At 36.7% G+C, this 12273-nt stretch overlaps 1 protein-coding gene across 16 annotated transcripts in view; it reads right to left on the bottom strand.

The window, feature by feature from the left end:
- The window catches only part of PTPN13 (protein tyrosine phosphatase non-receptor type 13), a 218290-nt gene that overhangs the window by 136371 nt on the left and 69646 nt on the right, over positions 1-12273 (bottom strand). For all 16 annotated transcript variants that reach the window (XM_053666414.1, XM_053666421.1, XM_053666415.1 and 13 more), the window contains exons 3-4: positions 7287-7465; positions 5274-5339 (exon numbers count right to left, since the gene is read on the bottom strand). In XM_053666414.1, the coding sequence (XP_053522389.1) occupies positions 5274-5339; positions 7287-7465 (245 nt within the window). The remainder of the gene's footprint in view (positions 1-5273; positions 5340-7286; positions 7466-12273) is intronic.

Here is a 12273-nt window from a genome sequence, read left to right as displayed (position 1 = left end):
AATATGTCACTAAAATCTTGATAGGAATTGCACTGAATCTATAGATTGCTTTGGGTAATATGGACATTTTAATGATGGTAATTCTTCCTATCCATGAACACGGTATGTGCTTCCACTTATTTGTGTCTTCTTCAATTTATTTCTCCAGTGTCTTATAATTTTTCTTGTACATGACTTTTACATCTTTGGTTAGGTTTATTCCTAGGTATTTTATTCCTCTTGAGGCAATTCTGAATGGGATTGTTTTCTTAATTTCCCTTTCTGTTAGTTAATTATTGGCATATAAAAATATACTAGTTTTGTATCCTGATACTTTGATGAATTCATTGATCAGTTAGAGTAGTTTCTTGGAATCTTGGAGGTTCTCTATGCACAGTATCGTGTCATCTGAAAATAAAGACTTCTTCCTTTTCAATTCGGAAGCCTTTTATTTTTTCTTAACTGATTGAATAAAGCAGGTGAAAGTGGACATCTCTGTCTTGTTCCCAATCTTAAGAAGAACACATATAGTTTTTACCTGTTCAGTATGATGCTGGCAGTGGGTTTGTCATATATGGCCTCTGTTAAGTTTACGTATGTTTCTTCTATTTCGACTTTGCTGAGAGTTTTTATCATCAATGGGTGCTGCATTTTATCAACTGCTTTTTTCTACATCTATTGATATGATTATGCAGTTTTTATCCTTCATTTTTTTAATGTGGTGAATCATTTATTGATTTGTGAAAGTTGTACCAACTTTGCATTCCTAAATAAATCTCACTTGATTATGGTTCACATTTTTTTGATGTATTGCTGTATTCAGTTTGCTAATATTTTGTTGAAGATTTTTAGCATCTATGTTCATCAAGAATATTAGCCTATAATTTTCTTTCATTTTTAAAAAAATATTTGATTGATTATGCTATCATAGTTGTCCCATTCACTCCCCATCCCATATTCCCCTCTGCCCTGAACACCCCCTCTCACCTGCATTCCCCTTCTTTCGTTCATGCCCACAGGTCACACATATAAGTTCTTTGGCTTCTACATTTTCTATACTACTCTTAACCTCTCCCTGTCTATTTTCTACCTACCATTTGTGATACTTATTCCCTGTACCTTTTCGCCCTTTCTCTCCCTCTCCTGCTGATATCCTCCATTTCTCTGATTCTGTGCCTCTTCTAGTTGTTTGCTTAGTTTATTTTTGGTTTTGATTTTTTAGGTTTGGTTGTTGATAGTTGTAAGTTTGTTGTCATTTTAGTGTTCATAGTTTTCAGCTTCTTGTTCTTAGATAGGTCCCTTTAACATTTCATATAATAATTGCTTGGTGATGATGAACTCCCTTAATTTGACCTTATCTGGGAAGCACTTTATCTGCCCTTCCATTCTAAGTGATAGCTTTGCTGGATAGACCAATCTTGGATGTAGGTCCCTGTCTTTCATGACTTGGAATACTTCTTCCCAGCCCCTTCTTGCCTGTAAGGTCTCTTTGGAGAAATCAGCTGAGAGTCTGATGGGAACTTCTTTGTAGGTAACTGTCTTCTTTTCTCTTGCTGCTTCTAAGATTCTCTCCTTTATTTTAATCGTGGCTAATGTAATTATGATGTGCCTTGGTGTGTGCTTCCTTGGGTCCAACTTCTTTGGGACTCTCTGGGCTTACAGGACTTCCTGGAAGTCTATTTCCTTTGCCAGACTGGGGAAGTTCTCCTTCATTATTTTTTTCAAACAAGTTTTCTATTTCTTGCTGTTGTTCTCCTTCTGTCACCCCTATGATTAGGAAGTTGGAACATTTCAAATTGTCCCAGAAGTGCCTAAGCCTCTCTCCTCATTTCTTTGAATTCTTGTTTATTCTGTTCTGGTTGAATGTTAATTTCTTCCTTCTGGTCCAAACTGTTGATTTAAGTCCTGGTTTCCTTCCCATCCCTATTGGTTCCTTGTATATTTTTCTTTATTTCATGTTGCTTTTTCCTCTATTTTGCAACCATACTCAACCATTTCTGTGAGCACCCTGAACACCAGTGTTTTGAACCATGCATCTGATAGGCTGGCTATCTCTTCATCGCTAAGTTGTATTTTTTCAGAAGCTTCGGTCTCTTCTTTCATTTGGGCCTTTTTTTTTTTTTGTCTTGCATGCCTGTCACATAGTATGTGGTGGAACCTTAGGTATTCACCAGGGTGAAGCAACCCAGGTTGCTGTGTTGTGGCACTGTATGTGGGAGAGGTGTCCGAGAGGGAACCCCCTCCCCCACATACAAGCTGAACAATGCCACTTGTTCAGCTCTCTGCCAGCTTTCAGTCACTTCCCCTGCTACCCACAGAAAAATTGGGCCCTTCTGGTGCTGATTCTTGGATGCATGGTTTTGTGTATGTTCTAGGACCCTGTGGGTATCTCCAAAGAAATCCCCTGTGAGGCTGGGAGTTTATCCTGCTGCCTCAACCCCCATAGATTTTATAGTCAGAGGTTTTGAGGCTTTATTTCCTGGCATGGAATCCTGGGCTACACAGTCTGTCTCACTACACAGTTGTTCCTCCAGGTTTATCTGCATGCAAATGTGGAACTGCCTGCTCCACCAGCTGTTGCCTCACCCACTCTGGTTCTCCAGCTGCTGCCTTGCCATGAGTCCTCTCTGCCCAGCTGCCTGTCTCTGCACCTCCTACCGGTCCGGGTGAATGTTTCCTCTTTAACTCCTTGGTTGTTGGACTTTCATACAGTTCAATTTTCTGTCAGTTCTGGTTGTTTTTTGTTTTTAAATTTGTTGTTGTCCTTCTATTGGTTGTGCAAGGAGACACAGTGTCTACCAATGCCTCCATCTTGGCTGCAAGTTAATTTTCTTCCTTTTTGGTATCTTGTTCTGGTTTTGGAATTAGTATAATGCTGGCCTTGGGGAATGAGCTTGGGTGTCTTCTTTTCTCTTGAATCTCTCGGAACAGTTTGATAAGGAGAGGTACTAGTTCTCAGAATATTTGCTAAAATTCTTCTGTGAAACCATCTGCCAGGGCTTTTGTTTGTTGGTGCATTTTCTGATCACTGCTTTAATTTCGCTATTTGTAATCCACTTATCTTTCATAGATCTTATGTTTAAATTTTAGAATAAAAGCCTAAAATGTTTGTAACTTCTTAATTCAATAAAAAAAACACCTTGTTATTTTCTGACTTCAAAATACTTATAATAAAACTTAATTTTAACATCTTTTGTCTTTGCTTTGGTGAAATAGTGAATTTTAAGTTTTTAATTACTGTTTACTACTAGGTTTACATTGGGTTTTTAGGAATCAGAATTATTATAGAAAATAAAGACTAGAAGCAGCCCAAGGGTCATAATAATCCAAGACCCCGGTGTTACTTTAATCTGCGTTTGCTGCTGCAGGGGCACTGAGGTATTATATTCAAAGTGCAAAGAAGTAATGTAATGAAGTATGTACCATACTCTGAGACACAGAGTTACTATTCATTCAGTTTTTGCACCAAAAAAGGTTATTGCTTTCCGTATAAGAATGAATCATCAAAGACATTTACATAATGTTCTCTGGGTCCACCCATTATGCTAAGGAAAATAAAATAAATAAACTGAACTGACAAGGGGGACAGACTCATAGATAAAGAGCAGGATGATAACTAAGAGGATGGAGGGTGGTATGGGATGGAGGGGTTGAGCAGAAAGGAAAAAGCACACATGGATGTTGACGACAGTATGGTGATTGCTGGGGGGAGGGAATATAAGGAGGTTAAATGGTAATGGAAAAAAATACAATAAAGATTAAATTTAAAAAGATGTCTATGCCTCAAAGCATACCAGGAGAAAGTGAAAGACAACCCATCCATAGGAAACAGAACTTTGCAAATCATATACAGATATAAGGGACTTGAATCTAGAATATATAAAGAGCTGTTATAACTTAAGAGACAAATAACACAGTTAAAAAATAGACCCTATCAATAGGTGAGAAGGCTTGAAAATGGGTATATAATCAGGTAACTGTACACCAATATTAATATAAGCATTATTCACAATAGTCCAAAGGTGGAAGTGGCCCAATTGTTCACCAACAGATAAATGGATAAACAAAATGTGGTATATCCATACAATGGAATATTATACAGCCATAAAAGGAATAAAGTGCTAATATCTGCTACAACATGCATGAACCTTGAAAACATTTTTATATGAAATAGGCCAGATACAAAAGGATCTTATTACATAATTTCAATATTGTATGAATGTATGTAATTTGTATAAACTATCTAAAATATATAAATTCCTAGGGAACAGAGAGTAGATCAGAAATTACTATGTGTTGATGGGAGTGAAATGAGAAGTTATTGCTTATGAATGCATAATTTCTATCTGGGATGATGAAAAAGTTCTAAAAATAAGTAGTGGTGATGGTTGTAAAAAATAAAAGACATTTACAATCCTTCTTTATCATCATTAAATTAGAATAAACACAGTATACTCCTATTTCTTTTGCTATAATTTTTGAAACGTGGCCAGTGACTGCTAAAATTCTAAGGATATATAAAAGAAAAATAACTTCTTTAGTACTTTATTATTATTTCATTCTGAGAGTGTGAAACTATTAACATGAACAAACAGCAATTATGGTGTGCCTGACAGTATGCTACTGAACACAAAATTATGTGAAGAACCTTTTTTTAATTTTATTTTTCAATTATAGTTTACATTCAATGTTATTTTTTATTAGTTTCAGGTGAACTGCATAGTGGTTAGACAACCACATACATACATTACAAAGTGTTGTTCCCGATATTTCTAGGACCCACCTGGAACCACATGTAGTCACTACTAATATTACTGACAATTCCATATGCTGTACTTTATATTCCTGCAACTATTTTGTAACTGCAAATTTATACATCTTAATCCTTTAGCCTTTTTCACCAGTCCCCTAATTCCTCTACCATCTGGCAACTATCAGAATGTTCTCTGTCTTTATGACTCTGCTTCTGTTTTGTTTGTTTGTTTATATTGTTCTTTAGATTCCACATATAAGTAAAATCATATGGTATTTGTCTTTCTTTGAATTACTTATTTCACTCAGCATAATACCCTCCAGGTCCATCCATACTGTCACAAATGATAAGATTTCATTGTTGTTATGGCTAAGTAATACTCTATTGTATATATGTACCTCATGGCTTTTATATCCACTCATCTAATGATGGGCACTTGAGTTGCATCCATATTTTGGCTATTGTAAATAATGCTGTAGTGAACATATGGAAGAGCTTTTTAAAAAGCATACAGTTGTACAAGTGTAATGATTTGACCTACCTGGCTCTGAGGTACTTCATGATCAGCCCCCCAATACAATGTCATTCCAAGAGAATAAATATGGATCTAAGAACAGAATTTTTCAAAGAGTCACTTTATGGTAAACCAAAATTTTAAATTTTAAAAATTTGTTAAGTACTATATATTCATGACATTTTGTTACAAAGAAAGTAAAACACATAATGAGAAAGTCATTATTTTATATATTTTATAAAAGTGAGAGCTTCTAAAATAGAAAATAAAAGTAGAAGTTATTGGAACAGACACCCCTCTGCTCTCAGTTCCTCAGCCCATCCTCTATGAGTAACCATTTTTATTAGTTCTTATTTATTTTAAAGTTTCTTTATGAAAACTCAAGCAAATACATTCTTATTTTCACAAAGGTCAGGAATGTTAAAGATTACTTGCACTTTTAATTCAGTAGGAGACATATTTCTATATCAATGCTTAAAGATCCTTTTTTAGTACTGCACAGAACTCCATTTTGTGGCTGTACCACTGTTTATTTAGCCAATCTGTTATTAACAGGCAATTAGAATTTTCCTAAATTTGGGTATTATAAGTAATGTTTCAGCAAGCAGTCTTGTGATATGTTATTTTGTACATGCAGGTATTTCTTTTGAATGGATTCTTTGAAACTACGACTAAAGGATGACTCATCTGTAGTTTTGATACATATTGTCAGATTTCCCTATATAGAAGTCGCATTATTTTGCATTTCTACCACCAAAATATAGCCTTGTCCATAGAATAAGTGATGAATATTTGGACTTCTGACAATCTGAAAAGTGAGAAAAAAATCTCATTGCAATCTGAATAGCATTTTTTCTTATTATGAATGCATGGATAGCAGATGGAGAAAAAAGCAGGGTCAAATGATATTTCATCCTTTTTCATTCAATAATTTCCCTACTAGCAATTTATTAGGTTAATCCTCATGCTGCTGTGGAATGTTACACGAGACATTATATTCATAGCCAATACTGAATTTCCCAAGTTCCATATCTAACGTATTACAGCCCGCTACCTATATGTCCCAATTTTTTTCATAGCCTTGACAATGAAATCAGATCTTCTGATGTTAATGGCATCCCATCCTCACACTGAATATTTATATAATAAACTTTTCCTTCTTCATTATCCCATCAAATTGTCAAACTGTCAGCTTTGCTTCCACTGTCTCTTATACCCAGTTCTTTCCCATACATTATTAAACTCTCCAGTCAGATTCCTACACACACAATCTTTCATCTCACCTGTTATCCTCAAACTTACCCTCTGGAATAAAAAAATCACATCATATTACTCTCCTAAAAATAGGATAGCTCACAACTGCCTCAGAAGAAAGTTTCAAGTTCTGGCATTTGGAGTCTTCTTTATTCAGACCTACAGCTTCCCTTTCTTTCTATAACCACAGCCTTTCCAGGTAGCTAACACTCTAGCCTAGTTGATATAACCAAACATTCCCCCACCACAGTGGCTGATTTCTTACCTGCTATTCTATATACTAATAACCCTCAGTGAAATGCCTGTTTTCACTTCTCTAAATTCTACTCATTCCACAAAGCCCAACATAACATTACTACCTTCTCTGCCATATCATTCTACACTAAACATTAATTGCTCCTCCTCTAGATTCCCAAAATACTTTATACCTTTATATAACATTTACTTCATTTTGCCATACATTACAGGTTGTTCTATAAACATGTTGATCAGTATCAATTTTCTAGTTATTTTTTATCTTCCTTATGAGCACAATATTTTATACACAGCAGGTATTAAATAAGTAATAGTAAACATCAGTCAGGAATAACATATATTTCTTCCTATTTTTCTTAGATCTTTAACACTTAAACAAACCAATTTTCAATTCTTAAAATAAAAATGAACTTCTTAAAACACATGATTACTTTAAAATCAATGCATTTTTCTTCCAAGGGCTGAGATAGAGTAGCCCAGTATCTTTACTTTTTCAGCCCCCAACAAAATAAAGCAAAAAGTAAGAGTTACCTTTTCAACATCTGAGAGAGATGTTAGTGATTGATTTTGAAGAACCTCTGGTGCAGTGAATGCTCGAAGATCCTGACTGGAAATATTTTCGTCTGTAAATGACACGCTGCCAGATGGCAGCAACAGCAGAGACCATGGAGAAATGATAAAGCCAAGGGCAGCAGGATCAGCTATGCTTACTGGTTTGTAACCGCACAAAATACAAGGAAAAAGGAAAGATAATTGTTTAAAATTATAATTAGAGGAACTACAGATCACTTAAATGAGCATTCCAGCCTATTCATATTATATGGGAACTATAAAGTTACATATATTAAGTCAAAAGAGAGTTTCACAAATCTGTACTGCTAGTATTATTAACAACAGTACTTGGATTCAGCTTAATCTTTTAAAACCGGGATGACAGATCTTAGAAACTATATATAGAGAACTTTCATTGTTAGTCACAAGACTTAAACTGGTTTCAGTACTTTATCACAGTGAGAAAGATATAAGGATCATTAGTTTTTAAACCTTGGGGGAAATCATGGATTCCTTTGAGAATTTGGTAAATGCTATAATCTGTCTTTTAAATAAATTGCCTATAAAAACAAATTCTGTATACAAAAAGTGTTTGTAGATATTTTTGTAGCCCAGTTATTGAACACAGGTTAAGATGCCCTGATAGATAATAGTGGACTGAAACGGATGGAAATAATTCAATTGATAATTATCAAATTTGAAATTAGCAAAACTTTCCAACTACAATGAAAGTTTTTTTTGTATATGTCAAAAGATTTATTTGTCCCACTGTGGATTTTGTTTTGTTTGCATTTGTCCATTATTTCATTAGAATTTCTGGCAGCTTGTGTATTATCAAATGTGATAATGGTCTCTAATTTTATTTTAATGTTTGCCTGTATGTGTGCCTAACAGCTCATGTTCAAGAGTATTAAAAAAATTCCTTAAGATTTCAAGAGTTCTCCTTCCAAAAGTAAGCTATACAGTAGGCTCAATAAAACAGACTTATTAGATGGTACCTTATTTTGTCTTCCCATTTAAAAAAATAAGTTAACAGACTTCCAGTGAAGATGCAGGTGTAGGTGGAAACACTGTGCCTCCTTGCACAACCAAGTTTAAAGACAACAAAGATTTAGTAACAAAAACGCAACCAAAACAAACAGAAAATTGAACTGTGTGGAAGTCCAACAACAACAAATCATTCAGCCAGACTGGTAAGAGGGGCAGAGTAAGTGGCTGGCAGAGAGGGGTCGTGCAGGAAAAAGTGGCCAGACCAACCCAGGTGTGCAGGTGGCAGCTGGCAGATCCCAGGCATGGGGTGGCAGTGGGCAGACCCAGTGAGGGTGCAAGGCTGCTGGCTGACCATGGTCACACATTCACACGCAGATAAACCAGGCTATGAGACAGACTGGGGTCCCAGTGACTAGAATTAAAGCCTAAAAGCACCAATTGGAAAAACTTTCAGGGGTCGAGGTGGCGGGAGAGGCTCCCAGGCTCACAGAGAGTTCATTGGAGAGATCCACAGGGTCCTAGAGGGTGCACAAGCCCACACACCAGGGAACCAGCAACAGAAGGGCCCAATTTGCTTGTGGGAAGCAGCAGAGGGGACCAAAATCAGAGAGAGAGAGAAAGGGAACAAACGCTATTGCCCCTCTCTGACCCTGCCCCTATGTAGAGCATCGCAACCCAGCGACTGGGTCACCCCGCCCTGGCGAACATCTAAGGCTCCCCTCCTCATACGTAACAGGCGTGAACAGACCGAAATATTATGGCTCAAGAAGAACAGCTCAAAGCACCAGAGCCAATACTTCTAAGTGACCAAGAGATAGCCAGCCTATCAGATGCACAGTTCAAAACACTGGTGATCAGAATGCTCACAGAACTGGTTGGTTTTAGTCACAAATTAGATGAACACATGAAGGCTAAACTAAGTGAAATGAAGAAAAATACACAGGGAACCAATAGTTATGGGAAGGAAACTGGGACTCAAATCAATGGAGTGGACCAGAAGGAAGGAAAAAATGACCAAACAGAAAAGAATGAAGAAACAAGAATTTTGAAAAATGAGGAGAGGCTTAGGAACCTCCAGGACATCTTTAAACATTCCAACATCCGAATTATAGGCGTGCCAGAAGGGAGAAAGGAACAGCCACCAGTGGAAAACTTATTTGAACAAATAATGAAGAAGAACTTCCCCAATCTGGCAAAGGAAATAGACTTCCAGGAAGTCCAGGAAGCTCAGAGAGTCCCAAAGAAGTTGGACCCAAGAAGGAACACACCAGGGCACATCATCATTACATTACCCAAGATTAAAATGAAGGAAAGAATCCTAGAAGCAGCAAGAGATAAGGGGACAGTCACCTACAAAGGAGTTCCCATCAGACTGTCAGCTGATTTCTCAAAAGAGACCTTACAGGCAAGAAGGGGCTGGAAAGAAGTATTCCAAGTCATGAAAGACAAAGACCTACATCCAAGATTGCTCTATCCAGCAAAGCTTTCATTTAGAATGGAAGGGCAGATAAACTGCTTCTCAGATAAGGTCAAGTTCAAGGAGTTCATCATCACCAAGCCCTTGTTATATGAAATGTTAAAGGGACTTATCTAAGAAAAAGAAGATACAAAATGTGAACAGGGAAAGGACAACAAACTCACAGTTATTAACAACCACACCTAAAACAAAAGCAACAACAAACTAAGAGGACAGCTAGATCAAGAGTGGAACCATAGAAATGGAGATCACATGGAGGGTTAGCAACAGGGGAGTGGGAGAAGGAGAAGGGGGGAGAAGGTACAGAGAATAAGTAGCATAGATGGTAGGTAGAAAATAGATGGGGGGAGGGCAAGAATAGTATGGGAAACATAGAATCTAAAGAAGTTGTGACACATGGACATAAACTAAAGGGGGGAATGGTGGGAGAGGGGGTGTGCAAGGTGGAGGGAAATAAGGGGGGGAAATGGGACAACTGTAATCGCATAATCAATATAATATATTAAAAAAATAACTTCACTTTGGGACCTATTAAATTTAAGATATGTATAGATACTCAAATAGGGGTGTAAGTAGGCAGCTGGACCTGAAATTTGGGAAAAAGGTATCAGAAGACATAGTTTGGAAATAACTGATCCAATAGATGCAATTTAAAGCCCCGTAACTGGATGAGATCACTGAAAAGTGTGTTATGGCAGAATAAAAATCAAGACCAAGGACTGAGCCTTGGTGTATACCAACCTGAACACTGCTTCTCAGTCTTTTTTTTTTTCCAGGCTCTTTTCCCGGGCATCCATGCAAGTATGGTGCTGTAATCTCCCTGTCACACTTTTCCTTTACTTATCAATATCAATCTTCATCCACTATTTTAATTAATTACTTTTACTACCTTTCCATCCAGTTCCCCTGTATCCCATCCTGAACCTAGGACAGGCAGATGGAATTCTAAGTTTTATGCTTAACTCCTTATTTAGAGACAGAATTATGATTTCTGTTATACTTGTTACCACTCGAATTTGTAAATTATTGGGAATCACAGATAACAGAGGCATGCATGATTCCCAGGAATCTAAAAGCTGTGCCCTGTCCTGCCATCCTGGATGCTGGTATTAACTCAGACCAGGAAGGAGCTTGCCACACTCATCCTCCCTCTCATCCCTAGCCACAGACTGCACCTCCCTGACAGGGTGGCAGGGAAGTGAAATCACAGGTGAAAGCAATCCGCAACTGCTTTTCAATTTGAAATCACTAAGAGATTTATTCATTTACCAGCACAACGAGGTCTGCAAAACTTACTACTCTGGCAAGAACTGCATTTTTAAATTTGTGCTTTATACAACAGGTGGGGTTTTCTCTTGTTTGTTTTTACTAAACATCTACAGTAAACCTTATTTAAGCACTATACATATTTAAACATAGGTCATTTGCACACAGAGTCCATATGGTATTTAAAAGATTAAATACTTGTTTGTATATATATATAATAGAAAGTATAAGGTACCTAAAAGAGAAAACAGAATATAAAAATGATTTAGAGGATAGCAAAATTCCTTGAACTACAATGAAAAGAGAATTTTTTATATGTGGCCCTAAAGATGATAGGGGAAAGATTCCAAAAACAAGAAAAAAACAAAAAAAAAACAAAAAAAGCAGCCAAAACAAAGGCATGTGGACAGGAAATTATTAAGTTTATAAATGGAGCAGCAGGATTTTTGGACAGAGCAATGACGAACAGTGAAAAACAATTACCAAGGTGGGTCACATTTTTGCTTGTTAAAACACACACACGAATGACAAATTATTTTCACATGTGATTTTTAAATGTCTTGTAACAAAGCACCTGTGACAACAAACTACATTGCTACGGAATTCCCTAAACATACACATGACTTTAAGTGCTGAATCCTTTCATTTTCTTTTTTAACCCTCACCCAAGGATATGTTTTAATGAATTTGGAGAGAGATGGAGGTGGGGGTGGGGGGACTTGACATCAATGTAAAAGGGAAGCATGGATTGGTTGCCTTCCATCTGTGCCCTGACAGGGGATGATCAAACCCACAACCTAGGTATGTGCTGTGACTGGGGATTGAACCCGCAGCCCTTAGTGCACAGGACAATGCCCTAACTGGCTGAGCCACCTGGCCAGGGCTGTACTGAATTCTTTAGAATACAATTAAACCGCAAAATATATTTTTAAATAATTGTAAAGTGTTACATACAAGTGAGTAAATTTAGAATTGTGACTAGAATCTGTTTCATTTACTCTCCTTGTCTAACTAAAAGGAAGGAATTTAAAGCAAGTGTATTCAAAGTCCTTTAAAGAATGCTAACAAAACAATACTTTAAAATGGAATTCCAGAAGCTTGTAATTTAATGTCCTATAATATCTTACTTGTGATGATTGTCCTGGAGAATGCTATTACTATGAAAGAGTAAATCTGAAGTGAACTGATTCCAGTAGTCAGATGATTCTATTTATAGACTTTACCAACATTCCA

The sequence above is a fragment of the Artibeus jamaicensis genome, unplaced genomic scaffold (genome assembly GCF_021234435.1).
Source record: "Artibeus jamaicensis isolate MK-2021 breed Jamaican fruit bat unplaced genomic scaffold, CSHL_Jam_final contig_452, whole genome shotgun sequence".
NCBI classification, from domain to species: domain Eukaryota; kingdom Metazoa; phylum Chordata; class Mammalia; order Chiroptera; family Phyllostomidae; genus Artibeus; species Artibeus jamaicensis.
This window is presented reverse-complemented; position numbering and strand designations above follow the sequence as displayed.